Source organism: Triplophysa rosa, linkage group LG5 (assembly GCF_024868665.1).
Source record: "Triplophysa rosa linkage group LG5, Trosa_1v2, whole genome shotgun sequence".
Lineage (NCBI taxonomy): Eukaryota > Metazoa > Chordata > Actinopteri > Cypriniformes > Nemacheilidae > Triplophysa > Triplophysa rosa.
The window spans coordinates 9,073,970-9,098,326 of NC_079894.1; the positions used below are offsets into that span (position 1 = coordinate 9,073,970).

General features: G+C 38.0%; 1 protein-coding gene across 3 annotated transcripts in view; it reads right to left on the reverse strand.

Moving 5' to 3' along the window:
* Positions 1-24,357, reverse strand: part of fndc3ba (fibronectin type III domain containing 3Ba) — a 152,269-nt gene that overhangs the window by 16,159 nt on the left and 111,753 nt on the right. For all 3 annotated transcript variants that reach the window (XM_057333414.1, XM_057333413.1, XM_057333415.1), the window contains 15 exons: positions 21,440-21,597; positions 20,866-20,925; positions 19,288-19,426; positions 18,897-18,950; positions 18,429-18,553; positions 14,634-14,808; positions 13,073-13,159; positions 10,894-11,032; positions 8,807-8,878; positions 8,182-8,300; positions 7,888-7,993; positions 6,902-7,074; positions 5,070-5,183; positions 4,128-4,277; positions 2,005-2,285 (listed from right to left, as the gene is read on the reverse strand). In XM_057333414.1, the coding sequence (XP_057189397.1) occupies positions 2,005-2,285; positions 4,128-4,277; positions 5,070-5,183; positions 6,902-7,074; positions 7,888-7,993; positions 8,182-8,300; positions 8,807-8,878; positions 10,894-11,032; positions 13,073-13,159; positions 14,634-14,808; positions 18,429-18,553; positions 18,897-18,950; positions 19,288-19,426; positions 20,866-20,925; positions 21,440-21,597 (1,952 nt within the window). The remainder of the gene's footprint in view (positions 1-2,004; positions 2,286-4,127; positions 4,278-5,069; positions 5,184-6,901; positions 7,075-7,887; positions 7,994-8,181; positions 8,301-8,806; positions 8,879-10,893; positions 11,033-13,072; positions 13,160-14,633; positions 14,809-18,428; positions 18,554-18,896; positions 18,951-19,287; positions 19,427-20,865; positions 20,926-21,439; positions 21,598-24,357) is intronic.

Sequence of the window (24,357 nt, forward strand, 5' to 3'; positions counted from 1 at the left end):
CCATTCTGACATTCAGTTTGGAGTTCAGGAGATTGTCTTGACCAGGACCACACCCCTAAATGCATTGAAGCAACTGCCATGTGATTGGTTGATTAGATAATTGCATTAATGAGAAATTGAACAGGTGTTCCTAATAATCCTTTAGGTGAGTGTATACAGTACAGTGTATGTTCAGTGGTGAACTAATGATAAAAGATACAATAACGACTGTCTTGGACATATGCATGTTAACCCATTCGCTCAAATATCTGATTTTGAACATAAGAATCTGGTTGTGCTCTGGGTAACAGAAGCACATTAGAGTCAGGGAGGACAAAACAAACTTGACCCTAACCCTGACCCCTAACACCGTGTCGTGGCGCCATGCGACCATAGACTGTGTAAAATATGGATTTCGTGTCCGTGACGTCACCCGTAGGTTTCCGAGGAGTTTGATGCTTAAAGTGGGCGGAGCCGGCCGCCGCCATCTTAGCAGCGCGTCACTCCCGGATAATCGTGGCGTGGTTGGAGCCGAGGCGGCTGGTTGCTGAAACCACTTATCACTCAAGTGGCCACGCATCTAATTTCCTGAATTTGAAGGCTTAATATAAGTTAAACGGGTGAGTTATAAAAAATTCACCCTCCTCACAGATGATGAGAATGCCATCCACTAATTCGAAAGCTATAATGAAAGCTCTCAGATAAAAACATGGGTTGCGTAAAGCGGCTGCTGGAGGGGGCGATGTGCGCTCGGCGGTGGCCCCATGCGGGGACAGACGCTCTGTTTTGGGTGTCACTGCCGAAAAGGGTCATTAACATGCTGTTGTTTACCTGCCATCCACCAAACAGGCAGAGGTGGTGACGTGGTTGTGGCTTCACTCTTCGCTCAAATGTACAACTCTGTTGAGACGCATGACAACCTGAATGCAAATGAGACCTCATCTGAAGCATTATTGCTCTCGGCAGGATACACAATTGCCTCAGAGGGTTATTGTAAAGCAGTGTTAGGTATACATTGTCGTTGTCCCATACTGCAGGAAACACAATTTTTTTCTGCGATTAATCGTGATTAATCGCACATAAAATAAATGTTTTTAAAAATAATTTTACGTTTTATTAATTTCAGATTTAATCTCCAAATTAATGTAGAAACAACAGATTTCTTTAACAGCGTCATTTTATGAATGAAACACAACATTCTGATATTAGTACTGCAACAGATGCCTCTATTAAATTGATTATTTATTTATTTATTTTAATATTAATTATAGCCATTCAACAGTATAATTGAGAGCTATCATGTCTAACAGGTAGGAACTATACAGAAGTTCTCAAACACTTTACAGTCTTTAATGGTAAATGAAATCCATAAGAATTCTCATTAGAGCTACAAAACACATTGAATTCCTCTTTTCTTTTGTTCTTTGAGTAACATTAGTGACAGGAGTCACAGCAGCAGGTTTAAGAATGCGGCCCCTTTAAGAGCTGACGATGGGTTTGATGGGTTTTGATTCTGTTGCTTATGTAGTCTGTGGACCTTTATGAATTAGCTCAATGACATCGTTATTGGGGGGGGGGGGCGTGGCTTTGGACGGCGATTCACATGGAGGGTGGGATCATGATTTCAGTGCTAGCAGGCTAAAGTTAGCACCTTACCAATTCACCCATTCCGCCTTTAAATATAAACAACTATGAAACATGTGATATTGTAAATAGAAAAGAATGTTCATTTAAAGCTTTAATTTGCTTTACTAGTATTTGTTTAAAGGTAAATAAGATGGTTGTTATTATGGACATGCCTTTGTTGTGAGGTGGGCGTTCCTCACCTCCTACAGTACATGCTTTTAAACAAGCATTGTATGGTTGTCTGGGAAGGTGTGCAGCCATATCGTTTCTTGACAGCATTTATGGTCTCGTATGGTCTCTGACAGGTGAGAAAACAGGACTATAAAAACATCTGCACTGTTGGACTGGAAAGCAACCTAAGACACATGAGAGTAATGTAATGCATCTACATGCACATACCTATATTCACTGTCCGGCTGTAGATTCTGCAACAAATGACACAAGCTGTTGCCCAGGCTGATGGTCTCTTCTCCCAGTTTAAGTGTGTAAGAGGTGATCTCTGCTCCGTTGCTGCAGGGTTCATCCCATTTTAAAGCCAAGCACGTGGAAGGCGAGTATACGCTACTGTATGTGGGGTCGTGGTCGAGTACGTACAACACTGAGACTGGGTCAGGCACAGTGGCAGGGGTCTGACAGCTGAGCGGCTCGCTGTATGGTCCCGCACCTGCCTGATTTGCAGCCTTAAGAAAAATAACAAAGCAGTACTTGTGATGTGTTGTAGTAATATATCTGCTTTTTTGTACGATATGTAATGGACTGCTAACAAACCAAATAAGAAATGACAAATCTTTGATATTTCAATTAATAAAAATGTTGAGTGTGGTGTGGAAGAACCAGCCATGTTCCAACAGCTAGACGTGCAGAAGACTTCAATGACAATGGTTTCCCATCAATGACAATGGTTTAAAATGAAATGTTCAATAAGCACACGCCGTAGTTGTGTGGTGTGTGAATACTGTCCATATACATGTAGACTGTAACACCTTGTCTACACCGGACGCGACCGGCACGATGTGACACGAAAAAAGATGTTAGAAACGCATTAGAACCCATTATAATTTAACATTTTGTCCACACTGGATGTTCGAGTCCGGTGTAGACACGGTGTAACTGTTGTAATTTGTATCTCATTATCACTTATCATTATCTGTAAAGGCATTTGAGTTATGTGTCTGGAACAGTGTTGGGTGTAACTAGTTACTAAGTAATTAGTTACTGTAATTTAATTACTTTCCCATTGAAAAAGTAAAGTAAGGGATTACTCTTATTTTTTCTGTAATTTAATTACAGTTACTTTTGATGTAATTAAACTAAATACTTTGTGTAATATATGTGTGCGCAATAGTGGAATTGACATCAAAATTCAGAGTCTAACTTTAAAATCTGTGCTTTAATATATAATTCTCACATTTGTAATACTTTGGTCAGTTAATAAGAGTACTTTATGTAGTTTAATATTATTTATTTGAATGAATTAAGAGCCGTTTCATGTCTATCCTTGAATCACTTAACTAATCAAGGTTGATGTAGGATATAGAAAGTAATTAGTAATAAGTAACTAAATACTTTTTGGAGAGAGTAATTTGTACAGTAATCTAATTACACTATTGAATATGTAATTAGTAACTAGTAATTATTTACTTTTTGAGAGTAACTTACCCAACACTGGTCTGAAATGGTTAATAAATCAAAATAATTATCATGAACATTGTTCATGATCTTAATAAACTTTGCATCACGTCATCTTGACGTAACCAGCAAACATAATGGACATAATGAGGGTTTTTACAGCCTCGGTGCACAAACAGAAACAGTTAATGAGGCATTGACTTTTCCTACTTTTCCTTTTATACTCGTTCAGTGTTCTAGTCATAATTACATGGACAAAAATATGAGCAAAGTGCACAGGCTAAATATACCAAGTCTGACAAGTATATTCAGCTTTGGTCGGGTTGTGAGACTATAGTACATACACTGCACCCATGTAAGAACATAATCATAAAAACATATTAATATGCTAATCACATTCAATCTTACCACCAAAAATACTATGACCTTTGAATTAACTTTAATGATCTCATAATCATTATGTTTTCAAAGACAAAAACGAAGTTTTAGAGTGAAAAAACATCCTTATTTATTGCAGATTTCTGCATCTGTAAAGGTTGAGAACATTTAATAACAGTTATTTTCGCTTTCCTGGTCTCAAGGCCATTAAGGGTCATAACGGAAAATAATAAGCAGACAGCCATATCATTAATTACAAATAAAACGCTGAATATTTCCAATCATTTAAAAAGCAAAGCATCATGACAGTGTGGGTAATTGAACTTTAAAAGCCATTCTCTGCTCGACCTTATCGATAAATTATTCCACCCTCACAAGCCAATTAAACGCATGCAGGTATAGGAAATCACTGCGCATGAACAATAAATGTCATAAATAAATCAACCCGTTCAAGTGACACGAGTATGGTAATGTAGTAGTGATGAGTAATGAAATAGTAAGCACTTCAGTTCTACCTGAAGTCTGCAGTAGTAATGAGTAGCAGGTGTCAGGTCAGAGATCTCACACTGTGTATCAGAGCCACAGTAAATGAGCTCCATGGGCTCCTCCTCTCTGCCCCACTCCAGACGATACTCAGAGATGTCGGCTCCTGAGCTCTCTGGACTCTGAACAGAGAAGCAAGAACAAACAGTGAATACAAAAACGATCGAAATAACATTTCAGCTCTTATTAATAAATGTTTGTATACGTACGTAATAGGGATGTAACGATTCAGCGTGAGCTGGTTGAAAATCGGTTATAATGAGTGACGATTCAAATTGGTTGAGGTGTGAACTGAATCGCAATACATTTTTTGAACAGCAGGGGCCGCTATTTTCACTGCAAATCTAAACGTGGACATGCTGATATTTCTTAAATGCAAAAAAATCCAAGAAAAGCTCAGACAGTATTAGTTTGTTTATATTAAAGAGACTTTTTCTATTATTAATTTGTTATAAAATTGCAGTTTAGTTTTGATATTTGAAATAAAACATTATTTTATTATACAAAGAAACGTGAAGCATTTAAGAAATAATGCAAGGGAAGTTGTTCATTTCTAATTTGTTTCAACTCATTTTGTAAAAATAAATCGTCAGTAAACCGTGAATAAATCGCATCGTGAGATCAGAATCGTGACTCGCATCGCATCGTGAGCTGAGTGAATCGTTACATCCCTAGTACGTAATATATGCTGACAAAACAAAATATTATTATAATTGACATTTTAATTTTATTCCTTGACTTGATTATATTAATTGAGTTATTTGATCCTGTTGCCACCACAATTCCATTTTATTCTATTGTAATCAGATTTTAAAGTGAATTCATATATGTATCTGGTGGCTGAATGCTCCATACATATGAATAAACTGTGCTTCCTTTAATATGAAATTGCACGAAATGAACGAGATTTGTACCTCCCAGCTGACCAGCACACAGGTGTTGGACAATAAGTTGAGGGATGGTGCCGCACATTGACCGGGAGGACCTGCTGCAGTTGTTACTTCTGTTGGTTCAGAAAACTGTCCGTACTACGAAAAGGAGAAGAGAGAGCAACAGTGACCACGTTTACATGAACAACGGTAATCCGATATTAACACGATTAAGACAATACTCGGATTAAGAATGGACCATGTAAACAGAACTTTTTTATTAGCTTAATCCGTCTAAACTCATAATCGTAGTAAACGCAAATCGAATTAAGACGGGTGGAGTACTCCTATTCTAGTCGCATTATCGAAGTGCGGTATAGACATGTACACACCTTAATCGCACTATTACTGGCGCGTAGGAACTTTCACGGCACTTTGCGACAGGTTACACACACGCACAGCAGTGGACAGCCGTTTCGTTTTACGGCAAACAACATGGCTTCAAGTAAGAAAGCACATTTTTGGTCCGAACGGGAAACAAGAAAGATGCCAATAATTCTAGAAAATAAATGAAACGCCAAAAACTGTATGTGGTACCATGGCGAAGACGAACTGTTTGTTGATACATGAAATTATGGAGGGAACGTCGAACGGCGTCGCTTAGGGACGTAATGACGTATGCCATTAATGGAACTATGTAGTGTAACATGTAAAACGGGAACATGAAAGGTATATTCTTAAAGCAACTCATGTAAACACCTTAATCGTAATATTAGCTTACTCAGAATAAGGCAAATAATTTGATTACTGACGTCCATGTAAACGTGGTCATTGAATACATTACACAAAACAAACAATTGTGTAGAAACATACAGTGTATTAGTTCATTTTAAGGTCAATTCCTTCAGAAAACACAAAAAATGGAGGTTCTCTGTTAATGTCTTTATGTAAATGAAAAAACTAGCAACTTGGTATAAGCACTTCATGTATTATGGCCTCCATATGATAAATCACTTTATTTTTTCCTAATTCTTGTAAGTCGCTTTGGATAAAAGCGTCTGCTAAATGTCTAAATGTAAATATTCATTATGTCCGAAGATTTAAATCATGTTTCCAATCGTCTTTCTTTAAGAGCTTGATTCACACAAACAATCCAAGTAAACAAAGCAGTGGATTAAAATCTCTCAAGCAGCCTTAGCACTCGCTCTGAATGCTGAATTAACACGTCTGTCAAAAAGAAAGACGACAAACAAAACCTAAGAGGATAAAGAACAACAGAAGAGCTGCTTTTGGCCTCCTGAACTCTCGTTTTGGGTTGAACATTAAGTGCTGTTGACAGAAAAGAAAATAATTCTTCAGATTTCTTAAAGATGGAGAAATACCCTCATTGATTACTAGAGGGAAAAGATGACAACTAGAGCATCAGTTCAGTCTGATTAAAAAGATTCCTGCCACACGACTCTCATCTCTGGATAGATTCAAATGATTACCTGAACTACGTGACTAAAGTGAAGATGAGACCTATCAGACACTCAATGCCACAAAAAAGTTCCTGGAACCTGTGGTGCATTGTGGGGACTTTGGATACATACATACACACACAAAGAGACGAATACAACCCAATCTTCACTGAATGTACTTCAGTCTCTGAATGAGACATTGTAACGGTTGATATTATATAGCTTCAATCTGTCATTTTAACATAAAATCTAAATAGGATGTTTCATTAAATTCAAGTCATTTGCATTTCTTACATGGCTGAATTTAATTATCATCAAAGCTCTGCATTTTAAATAATTGTAATTTTGTACCAACATTAATGAGATGGATATTAAAGTACTGTAAAACTACTTTGTATAGGAAACATCATCACTCACCCCTGCCTCATTGGCAGCGCACAGTCGAAAGCTGTAGGTGGCGCCAGGGAGCAGACTGCCCACTGTGCACTCCAGATCAGAGCCGTGATAGACCTCGGCAGGCTCTGACTCACCCTCCCTCATCTCCAAACTGTATTCACTCACCATACATGCCCCCTCAGAGGAGGGACGGTCTGACATGAGCAGAAAAAACAAAGCAATTAGTATCCATGGAGTTAAGAAATTACAACAGCACATTTGACATACGGTACAATTTAAAGGACAAACCGACACTCAACCGAATCTAGTTTTGTCCCATATTTGTGTAAAGTGACAGGTTCTCTTTCATAGTGAAAATAAGGAGCTTAAATATTTAACGAATTTACAGCCACACAATATTAAATGAATTTACAGCTAAACAATAATTACATTATCACAAGATTTTCGGCCATTCCAAAAGCCCAAGTAAATCTACCATGTTTTTTTTTGAGGAACTTTATTAGACCAAGCGATTTGCGGTGGGTTTCTCAGAGTTGTTACCCAGCAGAGGCTGTTTAGCTATTAACTTCCATTTGATAGATCTGGTACAGGGAACGAGAGAGTCAGGCGCACTGCGGACAACCGCTCTGACTCATCATTGCATCATTTCATTCTGCCCATAAAATTTGTTTGCAAATGTTGCATTGATGTAGAACAACAAAGAAATTGCGGACATATTAATCTTGAACTGTTCCTACAGTTGACAAATAGGCAAAGTTTTGTGTCAAGTGTCACAATTCAGTGTCACAGTAAATGGATCAGTAGGAATACATTATAAGAAAATGCACTTTGAAAACTGTTAATTGCTTTGAATAAAAGCATCTCCTAAATGTGTTAACCTAGAAGACATAAATGAGGCTAAAAACGAAAGCAAACCTAAACTCTTTAGAAGATCGATGAATACGAAGAACGGTTCGGAAACGGGAAAGAAATGAATGGTTATGTCATGGGTTCGTGAAAACTCTCACCCCATTGTAAGTGCACTTCTTTATGTTTGGCTTTACCCACAATCCTAGGAGGCTGGCAACGTCCTGGAGCTACAGACAGCGTACGCACGGACAGACTCTCCGAGCACTGCAAACACCATGGAAAAACATCAGCATAACATATATAGACACAAGACTATGTATACAGACTATGTATACAATATTTGTAGTACAATATAAGTAGTTGGATGTGTTTCTTGAAATTGTGTAAATGGTACAATTGTACAGTGCTGCTGTCTAATGGAGGGTCACATTCCTATTAGAGATGTGCGTTACCAGGCTGTGGCCCCCGGTGCTGATGCTGCAGGTGCGAAGTCTGTACAAAGTGCCAGGTTTCAAGTTGTCACACTCACACTCTGTGGCCGGCCCACTGTATGCAATGTCCCACTGATTGGCTGTCAGACATAAAAAAAAAGCGAGTCAAATATATTTAGGACGAACAGTTCCATAGTGTATATTATAGCCCATGTGTTCAGTCAGTGTTTTAACACTCAAAAAAGTCATTACACTACAAAAAAACATGTATAGTATAGTGTAATGAACATTCTAAACATTTAAACAAATGCTAAATATTTCTAGGTTGAGAAATTTGAGAAAATAAAAAATTACTAAAGGAAAGCAAAAAAGGCGACATGCGGAGGACAGATGCATGAGGACAAAAGATGAATTATGACATTTTCTGAAAGGATTTATGTGACTGCCTACTGCCAAACATTGAGTTCTTGGCAGTTTTTAGATGGTGTGTGAAGGAATAGATAGATTTTAAATACTTGATGAGGTATGAAAAGACCTGCAATTACGCAAATTAACCAGAGGCAAACAAAATGAACGTGCAAATGCAAAGCGTGCAGACAAATGGCGAAAGGCGTGCTCCTGCATGCATCAATAAAATGACACGTACTGTCAGAACTTCCTTCTGAAATCTCCAAGAGGTATTTTAAGATTTCTGAACCTCCGTTGTCTTGTGGAGGGTCTACAGTATGAAGAAACAGAGAATATAAATACACACACACACACAAATAAAAATGTAACACCACAAAAATACACAGTGAGAAAATTCGGAGAGAAGTGTCTGAACAGCAATTACACTTACAATACTTCATACTAAACTAATGGTATGGGTCCCGCACCATGTATTTACCTTATTAGTATGTCACCCTAACTCCAGGATACTTTAAAGTATACCATGGTATAACTATTGTAGAAGACAATAAATTATGATAATATATAGTTCCATGTCACAACACAATGTAAAATAAACAATTACAGTATCTCACAGAAGTGAGTAGACCCCTCACATTTTTGAAAATATTTTATTATATCTTTTCATGTGACAACACTGAAGAAATGACACTTTGCTACAATGTAAAGTAGTGAGTGTACAGCTTGTATAACAGTGTACATTTGCTGTCCCCTCAAAATAACTCAACACAGCCATTAATGTCTAAACCGCTGGCAAAAAAAGTGAGTACACCCCTAAGTGAAAATGTCCAAATTGGGCCCAATTAGCCATTTTCCCTCCCGGGTGTCATGTGATTCGTTAGTGTCACAAGGTCTCAGGTGTGAATGGGGAGCAGGTGTGTTAAATTTGGTGTCATCGCTCTCACTCTCTCATACTGGTCACTGGAAGTTCAACATGGCACCTCATGGCAAAGAACTCTCTGAGGATCTGAAAAAAAGAATTGTTGCTCTACATATAGATGGCCTAGGCTATAAGATTGCCAAGTCAAGCATGGTGGTGGGAGTGTCATGGTCTGGGGCGGCATGAGTGCTGCCGGCACTGGGGAGCTACAGTTCATTGAGGGAACCATGAATGCCAACATGTACTGTGACATACTGAAGCAGAGCATGATCCCCTCCCTTCGGAGACTGGGCCGCAGGGCAGTATTCCAACATGATAACGACCCCAAAAGAAGCTGAGGGTAAAGGTGATGGACTGGCCAAGCATGTCTCCAGACCTAAACCCTATTGAGCATCTGTGGGGCATCCTCAAATGGAAGATGGAGGAGCGCAAGGTCTCTAACATCCACCAGCTCTTTGATGTCGTCATGCAGGAGGACTCCAGCGGCAACCTGTGAAGCTCTGGTGAACTCCACGCCCAAGAGGGTTAAGGCAGTGCTGGAAAATAATGGAGGCCACATAAAATACTGACACTTTGGGCCCAATTTGGACATTTTCACTTAGGGGTGTACTCACTTTTGTTGCCAGCGGTTTAGACATTAATGGCTGTGTGTCAAGTTATTTTGAGGGGACAGCAAATTTACACTGTTATACAAGCTGTACACTCACTACTTTACATTGTAGCAAAATGTAATTTCTTCAGTGTTGTCACATGAAAAGATATAATAAAATATTTAAAAAATGTGAGGTGTGTACTCACTTCTGTGAGATACTGTAAGTGCTTAATATAGGAGGGAATAAGGCATATATACCATGGGTCAAGACAAGTATTCAAACAGATGTACAAATCTAGATTAGTTTGGAACATCTCCTTGCTAAGGGACATATTTCAAAAATTCAAGTTCACAGCAGCTGTCAGGAATCAACAGTTTGGTTCATTACTGTGAGGAAAATAGTTAGACGGCATTGATCACACTGCAGAACTGGACACAAAACAACTGCAGGCATATCCTCCTTTACAAATGAGGAATCGAATTGGAAAGTGTCAGACACCTAGCAGTGCATCACAAAGACAGACATCAAAATGATGGCTGACACATGCTTCACAGGCTGGACTCAGCAAAAACAATATCGTCTGAAGGATATGACTTATCTTTGCACTCTGTGTATTACAAAATACAGATTTATTACACATACATCTATATTTGTAAAAGATTCAGAAGACCGAGTGCAAAGCAAATCGATTTGCGCGCAGCATAAACAAGATTTCCAATTTCCCTCACAGTCAGCAACCGATTCACCAAATGCAACAGCTCAAGCTGAAGAGATCTGCTACACGCACACGCACAGACACAAAACATCCCATACCCCATTTGACACTGAAGTTGTAGGGTCTGATAGGACCCCTGATGCAAGGTCTGGAGGGGGGCCCGGGTTTGTCCGGACTGGTGTTACACACCAGCACCTCACTGGGACTGCTCCTGCCCTCCAAATTAGAGGCTATGAGCTGTAAGATAAAAAAAAATGAAATTGAAAAGGTAACTGAGCATGAGGGCTATGATTAAACAAACCAGCGTTAAGGTAAAGTGTGTAAAACAGACTGCAATAACAATTTTGTGAGATAAATGTGACTTGTGCTTTCCTATGCAAAAAGTTATTGCTATGATGCCAGTGGGCATTGTGGTTTGATGCCAGGGTGAAGTGATGAGGTTGCTAGGGTGTTGGACATAAAAAGTACATTCACACTCTTAACATTTAGTGTAAGCAATCGTTTTTCTTGTCTTTGCAAGCAGGGGCGTAGCTACATGGTGGCCATGGGTGGCCACGGCTACCCCTGAATGATGGATGGCCACCTATCTGGCCACCTCTGTTGTGCGAAGCAGTTTTAAGATGTGTGTCGGAGTTTACGGAGTGCTGCGCAGATCATTTAGGGTATGCACTGAAAGTATAATATGATGTCATACACTGACGCAAACAGTCTGAGCGCAAGGCACGGGCGATATTATATCGTTTGCGATATACCGGTAGAAATTCCCCACACGATAGGAATTAGTCTTCCCGCGATATAAACGATAAATTCTAGTTGATGACGTATCTCTTTGTGAGACCCATTCACAGCTCATATGTGAAGTGAAAACGGGTATAGCGGAGGGCGGACGTGAAGCTGAGAAAGAGTTTGCACTAAAGTTCTAAATCTCGTTTAGGTTGGCACTGTAGATGCATCCGAGTTAATGTTTAGTTTCACTTTCGTTTTATTTAATTCGTTTGTTAAGTATTCGTTGATAGTCATAATGCGTTACACCACAACATTTAGTTTGGCTAAAAGTATTTATTTAAACATTCGTTAGATGTTATGCGCGTGTGCGCAAATAGTTTAGTATGATTTCTTGCCTGTTATATACAGGATGAACGGAGCGTCTCGTACGCAGCTCGCACCCACATGTGCTTTCATACCTATGTTTAGGTGGCAAATCATTAAATTAAATAAATATTCACAATATTCCCATATACTGTATCTATTAATGTTTGATACAACAAAGGTGGCACAAATGAGGCATGAATATGACGTGTGAACAAAAAACAATGTGAAATCTATCAGGTCCCTAATCATCATTTAGACTGCCCTCCACAAATATAAAACACTAGATCATACAAAAATAGAACAAAAATAGAACAAAAATAGAACTAGATCATCCCTTCAACACACAGCATGATCACACTTTTTTTGTTTGCAAACAATGGCTTCAAATTTAGAGGTAATGACATAACTCATTTTTACACTGCCATTATTTTCAAACGCAGCTTTTATGGATGCCGCAACAAAAACCCTCAAGGGGTGTTGGTCACTATTCAGAGAACTACTGTTAATTAGAAAAGCACTTAAGCCAGACCCACTCATTCCATCAAAGCATCGCTTGTTGTGGGACGTGATCCGCTTGCAATTACATACGAGAGTCCGCTTTGTAAGAAAAAAATATCTCAAATAATAACAGAAAAAAGCAATAACAGGATGAGTCACTGGCACACAGAAAGAGTTTGAAGCACTTTTGTAAATGCAATGAACAATGTATGATCCGGGCTTAATTCCTCAAGTGCCACCGTGACACAAACACACATGATGTTCAGATGGATTAGTTATTCTCACCCACACGAGTAAACATAACAGTTTGTACCTGTTAAGAGCATGTGTCACACACAGAGCACACTATTGGCCAATCATTAGTACACTGTGCTTGTCCAAAACATGATGTCATCATCACTTGACACTGAACATTTGACCAATACTTAATGGAAAGTGCTGTTCTTTTTTAAACAGACAAATTAAATACCTTTGTGTTTTTGAGCATGTCAATGACAGTCATTTTGCATTTATTGTGATGAACGTAAAGCTTTCAATATTTATGCTGTGTTGGACAGTTAGCCAGCCCACAAAACAATGCACGGATAATACTAAATCATTAATGTTTTAAACATGTACAATATAAAATGCCTTTTTTGTTTTTGATGAACAATTTTTTAATGACTTTTGTTTTAAAAATTCACTCACCCTGAATTTATACTGTGTACTTCTCTTCAGGCCCTCTACAGTACATGTCAAGTTTTCTCCAGTGTACTTTGGGTGAAACTCTGTTCCCTGTAGAGACAGCAACAAACAGTGCAGACCTGCATCACCAAACACCAACAACACCGTGTTTAAACATCAACAAGTCTTAAGTTAATGACCATGATGTATTGTTATGTTCTTCTAAGCGATAAAAAAGTCTGACACCGTGTCTCCACCGGACGCGACCGGCATGACGCGTCACGACAAAAGACATTAGAAATAGGGCTGCACGATAATTTATCTCGATACCACAAAATCCTACTGTAATCGAGCTGGCTGCGATATGCAATGTGTCGATATTTTTCATGCGTAGCTTGTCCGTGAAGCACGGCTCTGGGATCAGTAGAAATGCTGCTCGATCTAAAAGCAGTGCGAGTTTGAGTCGCTTATAATGTGCATTTGAAAAAGCAACACCCGTCAAACATGATCATTATAAATATACTTTATTATCATTAAAATACCTGAGGAGGCTTGAGTAACAGTGATAAAAAGATATAGGCATTTCCTAGATTCTAGAACGTGTTATGGTCTTCTTCTGCAGTGCGTATTTGGAGTTTCCGCACGAGAGCGCCCTCTGGCTTTCGGATGCAGCAGCATTTTCTCGTACTTCACTCAAAAGCTGTGCATAAATCACGTGATATTTATCGTCGGTTTATTGTGACAGCCCTAATTAGAAACGCATTAGAACCCATTATAATTTTAAAATTCGTCCACACTAGATGCGGCGCGTCCGGTGTAGACACCGTGTTAGGCTTATTAGCCCTGTTCATTTGAAAGACAGTCATCTATACTGTAGTTAAAGGTGAAGTGTGTACATATTCTTTCTCAGTTTAACATACAGACTACTATATCAGCACTTTCAGACGGAATCTGTACGTATACCCTTATTTTGGAAGAAAAAACAAGTAAATGCACACCTATAAAGGTCTGGTTTCCAGGTCTGCTGACCGCATTACAGTTCCATATCACTTCGCCAAGTTTAAACAACAGAAAGGTTATAAACCACTTCGGGGTGTGCATTAACTTTCGATTAATTGAACGGCCCGTCGTCAATTGTTCCTTACTTAATTTGATTACATAAACAATTTGTTGAATGGGTCGTGTAACTGTTGCATTTAAGTTTAGCCAAGTAACGGTTCTTCTACTGGTAACCCAAAATACTACTGGCTACTAGACATACTTTTAACTTGCTAGCTAATGTAATTTACTTGTTTTTTTTTGCTTGTTATCATTAAATAAACAATTTGTTGAATAGATCCTGCAGTTTGGTCGCATTTAAATAAACCGTTTGGTACATTGACATCTAGCGGTTGAGCTTGGTATCGCAGTCTAAATTCAAAATATTGGAGAGACAAGTTTAGCCAAGTAATGGTTCTTCTCGGTTTCTTTCGCTTGTTATCAGAAATAATCTACAGGCACTCTATTCTTTGCGGATGTTTGCCGGAAGTTAAGTTCAGACCACAAAAGCGTGCATGCATGTAGCTTTGACCGTCTATTGGCATACAATGTTTTCCTCTTGGATCTCCAGCGTGTATGTGACAGGTTCTTCTGCGGTGCAGCCGTCTGGCCGGTTCCACTCCAGCGTGATCCATGTGATGCCTGCACGCACCAGCCGAGGAGCATGGGGCAGGTGCGGCAGACTTCCAGTCGTGTAGAAAACCACCTCAGGACTAAAGCCACTGAAACACACACACACATACAGGAAAACATGTAAACTGACAAAGCCGCATAGCGTATAGAATCACAAACCATGCACAGAGAAAAGGAGACAAGCATCTGAAGGCCTAGTAGTCTTTTTAGGTTAGGTTAAAAAGATTGTTAAAGATGATTAATTGTTAAAGGTAAGGTTGTATTTGTATTTGCATTATCTAACAATAACAATGAGTTATAATGTTTTTCAGCATTTATGAATCTTTGGTAATGTTAGTGACGAAAACAGTTGTTCATGTTAGTTTGTTATGCAATAACTAATGTTAAAAGATACAACTTTTGATTTTAAAATGTATTAGTAAATGATAAAAATTAACATGAACTAAGATGAATAAATACTTTAGTAGGTATTTTTCATTGTTCATGCTAATGCACTACACTGTAAACCCGAATAAGTTGGGAAAACTGAAAAATGTTAGGTAATCAGTTACATCAAATCTTTTTTGTGTTATGATGTTCCCAATTTTAAGTAAGCAGAACTATCAAGTTTTGAGTTTGTTGTACTCATGATGCATGTTATTTCCTTTTAAATGTAATATTTAGTAAGGTAACTCCTTTTTTATTTACAGTTAAATAATGAAAAAAAGGTTTATTAAAACAACCTAAACATTTCAGCTACATCAACAATTAACAAACAGCCTTCACAGAGAGTGATGCAACACACACGACTGCTATTTCACCTCCCACAACCTAAGCATAAGCACCACTCTTCTGAACGATGGTAACCCCAAAAGTCAAAAATACATCTACTCTTCTAAATACCCAAGAATGAAGATGAACATTCATCATTAACAAGGCTTATCCCTTATAAAAACCCATAAAATAACACTTAATTTCAAAATTTACTCTCCTAATGCAGTCTCACACAAAGCATCCTGGGAACTGAAAATCATTCCCAACAAATCGTGTTGATTTAACTTGTTTAAATTAAGTTATACTAACTCAAAAGTAAAATATTTAAGTTAGTAAAATGTTTTATATGAAAATAAGTTTACACTACTTTAACTATTTAATTACTTTGAACATTCGGGTTTACAGTAGCTGTTGTTAACATAATGTAAAGTGTTACTGAATAATCCAATAATAATAACTTCTTTTCAATTAAATAAAAGAAAATATAATATACTGACTTAAAAGCCACTTTTTGTTATGTTTATTTACTGTAATGGTTTACTCATCTGCCACCATAAAGTATTTGTCACGGGGTGCGTGGGAGAACCCAATTGCAGGCAGGCGTGAGGGGGTTTAACAAAACAAGACTTTAATAATAAATACAAAAGACAAAACAAAAACCCACGATGGGGATCACTGAACACAATAACCAAAAGCTTTTCAAAAAGACAAAGAAAAACTTCCCACTATGGGGCAAAACAGAAACTAAGGCTAAAGAAATAAACCAAACTTATAGACACGGCAAGAACTCGGGGAACAGGTAGACAAACGCACGAAACACAGCACATGGTAAGGGTTCACATACACAGTACAAAACGCAGTACAATCCACGAGCACAAGACAAAGAAACATGAGGGCATTTATAGGCAAGACAAACGAGGGATAATTACACAGGGCAGGTGGGAAACATTAGACACGGCAGGAAGCAATACAAGAAACGAGAGGGGCGGGGCCAATGACAAGACACGAGAAAACACATGAGATGTCAAAAACATAAACATCTCATGGCTTTCTCACATAGAACCTAAGGGCTATGTCCCGATCATGCCACACGACTAGAAATACAGAACCAGGAAGGCAGGACCGTGACAGTATTGCTATTCAGGGCCTTTTTTAAGCAAATATTCATTTAAATGTGATTTATTTGACAATCCGAATAATAGTTAATTGCATCAAATACTGCTCTGCATGAGCTGTAACATTACATTTACATTTATGCATTTTCGCTTTTATCCAAAGCGACTTACATTGTTTCTGTGTATGTGCAATTCCTGAGATCGAACCCATGACCTTGACGTTGCTAGCGCCACGCTCTAACCACTGAGCTACACGAAAGCTTTAACATCCCATTACAAGCATCATATTCATTAGCATTCCTCTCAGGCTGTACTCATTTGAGTTTACTTTCCAACGAAGCTGCAATCTGAACCTTCCAGGCTGAATTGAGAATTTGAATAGTTTCCCTTTCTCCTCTCAATAGCAGCTTTAAATCCTATTTCTTCCATTTAACTGCTTGTGACAAGTTTACAAGAGCCCACAGTATTTACTGCTTGCGGGAGAATGTCTATAACTGCCACTGAGAAACCAGAGATGTTAAATGAGTTTTTCCCTAACTTAAGAAAGTAATAAAAAATGCACTCTTCAGACCGGTCGAAAGGTGGTTGGCTGTAAGTAGACTCATATTTTAGCCGTGCTGCTTCACCCTCTGAATGTCTCACTGATATTAATGTCAGGAGGGATGGCCAAGCATTCTCTGTGACAGTAACCATTTCTCCTCAAGAGCCTCGTTTCTGTCCACCAAACATTACATATCTCAGTCTGATAGCTTAACTGTCTGTCAGGTAGAGGGAAATGAACACTGCACCTAAAAATAAAACCGTGGACCACAGAAATTCCTCACAAAAGTTAGTCAGAAATTACAAAAGCAACCTCAAGGTCATGGCTTGGATCATCAGGGAATGCATGCATGCGCTAGCAATGCCGAGGTCATGGGTTCAGGAAACAAATGTATGGTATCATGCGATGTAAGTCGCTTTGGATAAAAGCGTCTGCCAAATGCATAAATTTATAAAGTGTTACTGAATAATCCAATAAAATAACTTCTATTCTATTAAATAAAAGAAAATATAATATACTGACTTAAAAGCCAGTATAAATGCATGAATGTAAATGTTGGCTAAACGGTAGCCTCTGACAGTCCTGGTCCCCATTCACTTTCATTATATTAAAAAAGAGCAGTGGAAAGAAAGCTGGATTCGGAACGAAATGAAAGTGAGTAAATGACAACTGAACTTTCATTTTCTGGTAAACCCTTTAAGGACAGAGGTGATGTGGGGAAACTAAAAATATTTTTTTCTTGTTTTTCCTGTTCTTAAAGCAGGCCAAAGAATATTGAGAAAGAGAGGGAAAGAGTATGTTCGGCTACATCAAGGTGACTTTATAACTCCATTAAGACTTGAGGGATGATGATATTATCAGTTTACAGAGGGATAATGGGCTTGTTTTATCACACAGAGGGTTGAGAGATATTCATAATGTACGCAAGCCATAGAAAAAGCCTTATTATCCCCTGTATAACCTCCATTCAAAGCTCAAAACTCTGCAGGTCAAACTATGTGCAAACCCTTCCTATATCCAAATCTGCATATTAACCTAAATAGTATGCGAGATTAGAATTAGTGCATCCCAAACCACAGTGTGCTGAAACCATTATGCAAAACAGACTCTTTTGAATTATTTATAGTTAACTCTAAATGATATGTCTAATTTGACAATGATTTTGTCACCTGATGTAACATTAACAGGTCTTTCTATATAGAATTATGTATCTTCCCATCATAAAGTATGTACGTTTGCTGTTGGAGTATGCAAATGACGTATGTCTGCATGTGTAAGTCACATGATTATATAATCATACCTCATTCCTATGTCGTTGCGTGCCGCCACCCGAAACGTGTACGCCATAGCCGGACACAGGCGAGTTAGTTTGTAGTGCCTTTGGCTTCCGAAGTAACATTCCCTGAAAATGTTGGTTTTTTTGCCCTGACAGATGATAGAAGCACATGATAAACGCAAACATCGTGGACACTCCATGCAAGTCAGAATGAAGGAAATAGCCAAGTGCATGAGAAGTGAAGCATATTCTATTCGTGTCCAATCGAACATTTCAGACACTACCCCACACAAAATTCACGAAAGAATTCAGATTCTAAAAACCACCGCCAAGGGTGTGTTTCAGTGTGATCGCTCGAAACCCCATTAAAAACATTGTTGTCTGTGAATGGGTACAGATGTGAATTGGGCTGACGTCAGCGAGGCGTCATTTCAGGAATGATCAAGTGAAATCTATTTTGTTCTTTATTGTGAAAAAAGACTGCAGCGTTACCTCATCCCACTCTAAAAGATAACTGGTGATTTTTGATCCATTGTCAACCGGAGCCTAAGAGGAGAAAAAAGAGGGAACACTAGTACAGTACCTCATTTCATGAAATACTGTATTTATTGTGTAACATGCAAATCTGTCTGTGTACTGGACACACGCTTTTTTGAATACAGAGTACGTCAAAAATACACAAATGTACACAAATTGTTTTCATTGTTCCCAATGAAAATAAACTGCCAAATCTCTCATTCACTTTTGATTCACACACATTTCAGTCAATCTCAGTTTCAACCATTCCATATTTGCAGAAGCACTACACAAAGAACAAAAGCTGTTCTTTCTGATCTTTGGCACGGTTCTAGTTCAACCCATTTATACATTAATGGTGTCTAACCTTCCACTGCAGGGTGAGCGTGCTTTTGGTGCGATGGGACAGTTTAGGGGGCAGCGGGCAGTCTGGAGTACTGCTGTGGGTGGTAAAGGCCCCAACCTCCGAGCACAAGCCCTTCACTGAATTGCACACGGCGTTCACTCTGAGGAGAAACATACATGTTTATCAGTCATCGTTCTTTCATAGTCACCTACAGTCATACAGAAGAACCTGGGGTTGCTAAAGAGACGCACTGTCAACAGAGAATGGTTAGGAGCAGATCACTGCCAACTAAAAAGTTTACATGACATCTATCACGCTTTTTTAAAATGGTTTTAATGTACACATTTTATCATATGTTTCTTAGGATTTGATGACCTGGAAGCAAGATGAGGTCAAATCCATCAACTCCTTGCTCATCTTTTTTATGGACGGTTTCCAAGTGACAACATAAACAAACGTTACTACGCATGTGCGAGTTCGTGGACTGCCCTTAACTTCCAGAACACATTCACAAACAATCGGGTGCCTGTAGATTATTTCTGATGACAAGCAAAAGAAACTGTAACTTGGCTAAACTTGTCTCTCCAATATTTTGAATTTAGACTGCGATACCAAGCTCAACCGCTAGATGTCAATGCACCATACGGTTTCTTTAAATGCGACCAAACTGCAGGATCTATTCAACACATTGTTTATTTAATCAAATGAACATACAACAAAATTAAACAAATTGTTTATTTAATAAAATGAACATACAATAAAAGAATAATATCAATGAATATCAACATAAATTAAATAGTTATATTATTAGACACTAGCCAAACACAGACCGGAAGTTAACTGCAGTCCCGGCACGCGCGTCCGATGAATTGGTCTCTAGTCTGAAGTCAACGCATGACGGCACATTGCTTAAAAATTGATTTTTAGAAAAATATGAGCTTAAAAAAATGTTTCACCTTGTTGCTTCTCCACTGCCAGATATGGGCACATATGACACTTACACTACCAACAGGTCACTCGTATTTATAAAGAGTTGATCAAATAACCCCTTAGAGGAAAACCTCTGACTGTGGTCTTCTCCATACTCAAAGAGGTTGAAGGTCAAGCTCTACCACGTGACTTAGCACTAACCTGGCATTCAACGCGTTACAACAATAAAAGCCAGTAAAACCTGTTCAGCACTCTGAATTCTACAAGAGCTTTCGGTGATTCAAGAAGCCCATACACCAACAGACGACATCACACTCAGGTTTTTTAAGGACAGAACATGCATCACACTTAAGCGTGACCTTTCCAGCGCCGTGTTGCACGGCATTCTCAGATGAATTAATCGAAGGTGATTCAACATCCATTACAGAGCCATTTTAGAAGCACCAAGGTGATTGAATAACAGAGGGGAACTTAAACACAATGACTAATATTCCATTACCGTTTACTTTGATATCAAAAAAAAAAAAAAAAAGAGTAAATAATTGCAGATAATTGGAGCTCATTGGAATGACAATACTGATCATCAAAAAAAGCATGAGTTCTTGTTAAGATGAGCTTTAATATGAGCTGCTGCTGAGCTCAAGAATGAATGGCCAAGATGTTACTTACCTTACATGGTAGTCTGTTGCCGGTCGGAGGTCTTTTAAATTGCATTCCAATTCTTCTCCGCTGAATGGATAAAAATGAAATGGCGACAGACAATGGATGTCAGCAATGGAGTTTCTAAAGTGCAGTTAGAGTATTCAAAAGCACAAAATTGACTGTTCATCAGGGGTGTTGTTCAGTTACTGAGGAACACAGCTCGGGGGGAAAAGGTGTTCCCTTCACTCACTGTTTTTGCTTTGTTGGCGTCGGATCATTTATGTGAGTGTAGTTGTTTAAAGAGCTGCTGTCTGGATATCGATTCATACACGTCCTGGTGGGAGGACTGATTCGAATGAGTCTTTCTGCTCAATGTGTGATGCGTTCATATCTAACTTTCATGTGGTGAACATATATGAGTACACAAAGAGGCATCAAGATGGATCTACAGTACCCTTTTGTTAGTTGTTAAGAAGCTTGGTGGGGACACCAGACAACCAAAATTGAAAAAACATATTACACTTCTGTCCAACAATGATGTGAAAATGTCTTTTGAACAGCATAGTTTGTGCTCTGCCATTATATTGTCATTCAGTCTTACCTGTAGAGGATGCGGTACTGGCCATTACGGCCCCTGTCTGAGAGAGTGACTTCATAACTGCATGTAAAAGGGTGTCCATTACTGTGCCAGTCTCTGTTCTGGAGGCCTGCTGGTGGTGCCCAGGTCAATGTGGCTGTCCGGGCCTGGATATTAAAAACCTGTGCAGCAAATATGGAAAAAAAGAGTGCGTGAATGTGCAGTTCAACATATTATGAATGAAATTGATTTCAAGTAAAAATCCTTTGAAATACTTGGCTTTAGATGATACATCAAAGCAACATTCAATTTAAGAAATAGAGCAGAATGAATGTAATTTTCTTATGAAGGGGGTTGCACAATACCGTAGAAAAATCACAGCGATCACTTGCTAAATATTGCGATAGGCATAATCGATATGAGATAGATTAATGCAAAGAGTTGAATTATATTCAAATTATTGACTACACAATCATTTAGTTGAATTTTATTTATATAGCGCTTTTCACAGTTTTGCATACATTTATACAGTAGTTACTGAAGTAAAGAGAAAGACAATTTCAGTTTAATTGTGAAAGATAAAGACACCGAATACATGGCATTACAGACTTCAGGTTTCATGGATGCACGCAACTGGCCCAACGTTAACTTCCCGTCTGTGTTTGGTTGTAATAAAACAATTTATTTTGTATTTAATTTATGTTCATATTTTATTTAGTGCTGGGCAAGATTAAAACTATTTAATCGCATGACTTTCTGTGATTAATTGCGATTAACCGCACTGTTAAGCGTAAAATTCAATAATGAATTCAGAAGTAGTGTATTGTGCACTTTTATTTGAAAAGTACTGCTATATGAACAAAAGTGCAATAAGATTTGGTTTGCAAACACTTTAAACAAATAATGTGCTTTTTTACAACAGTATTTCCTTTATATAGTAGCATTAACAATTTTGACTTAAAATGTGTAAAGTGTACTGTATTTAAAGTGTATTTAAAGCACATCTTAAACAACTAAATTGTTGTATGCTACTTTTTTCTTTATCTTAACAATTCATATAAGGAGAACACAATTCCTTTAATATGAGTGAGTATTTTGGGCCCATCCTTTACTGTTTGACGAACATTATAAAACATGTTTTCTGCATTAGCCTCACACTGCATACAACACATGCAGTGTTAGGTGTAACTAGTTACTAAGTAATTAGTTACTGTAATTTAACTAAATACAATACTGGAATATACATTAAAATTCAAAGTCTAACTTTTAAATGCATTCATTAATTTATCTTTCTCACATTTGTGATACTTTGGTTATTTAATAATACTACTTTATGTAGTTTATTTTATTTATTTGAATGAATTAAAAGAGCCATTTCATGTCCATCCTTGAATCACTTGAATCATCCTTGAATCGCCTTGAATCACGGTTGATATAAGATATAGAAAGTAATTAGTAAAAAGTAATTAAATACTTTTTGGAGAGAGTAATTGGTACAGTAATCTAATTACTCTACTGAATATGTAATTAGTAACTAGTAATTAATTACTTTTTCAGAGTAACTTACCCAACACTGAACACATGCAACACAATTCGTTATCGTTGCTGTTTTGTACCTTAGCTGGGAAAATTTTTGTTTTCTGCAGACTATTGATTTCCTTCTGCTTTATCATCAATAGCATTTAATAAGCCTCTTACACCCGCGCATATTACGTCTTTGTGGGGCAAGGGCACTGATAGATAAGCGCATGGCTGAAGGAGGGTAGTAGAAATGGAGTGGTTTGTTCTATGAACTCCGCCGTTTGGAAGATATTTAAAATGAAATGTCCATGTAAGAGTTCGGTACCTTTCTATTCAGTTCTGATGTTCCTGGTTCATGTGCGTGCTTCAGCAGTCCACCCCAAATGCTCTCATTGGTTGAGATGCGTGTTGACGCCATTCCCCAGCCAATACCGATCAACATCCCACCCCTTCTGTGACCCATGGTTTGTCTGTACATTTCAGAGCCAGTGAGCAACGGACTTTCGAAATAAAATAATACTTTAAAAAACTGCGTTAATGCACGATAAATTAATTGTCGGCGTTAATTATTTAATGCCTTAACACGATAATAACGTGTTAACTTTCCCAGCCCTAATTTTATTCGTTTACTAGTTGTATTCAATTAAATTAAAATTACTCAACAGTTATTGATCGGAGGTCTACCGGAAGTTAAGTTTGGGCCAGGCGCATGCGTCCGATGAAACCGTCTATAATACCATGTATTCGGTGTCTTGATTTTTCATTATTATACTGTATCTCTTTGCTTCAATGTTTACGTCGTTGCTGCTGAAACCATCTATAATACATAGAATTATTGCCATTTTTTCAGTACAATCTACATTGATGACTCTTAAGTTTCATAATTTTGATGATTCGATTCAGACTACTAATAAGCGCTTTGTAACTTTTTAGGGGGAAATATAGTAATAGTACCCCTTGTAAAATGACTTGTCTAAAGATCAGTTTCTGTTTAGAAAGATGACTGAGTTTATGACCATTACAACAAATTTAACTTTAAAATGGATGGGCATCAGAAATATTCAAAGGCTTACTTACATCAGTACTTTAAAGAAAGAAAAATTAAAAACGTAATATAATTTAGAGACTATGAAACATTAAGCGAATTAACATGATGGTCAAATTACGTTACTAGTGCATTTTTCTATTTTTATTTATTTACTTATTTTATGTGTTAAAAATGTTGATGTGAAATTTTGATATTGTGCATCCCAAACAACTGAGTCATTGTCGTAATTAAAGGCCCCATTTATATCTTACTCTGTTTATGACTATCAAGTTATCTATTCACAGGTGGTCAGCAGAGACGTGTACGTGTGTTCACCACTTGCTGTGCGTGTGTTCACTACTCTCTGGATGGGTTAAATGCAGAGGTCACATTT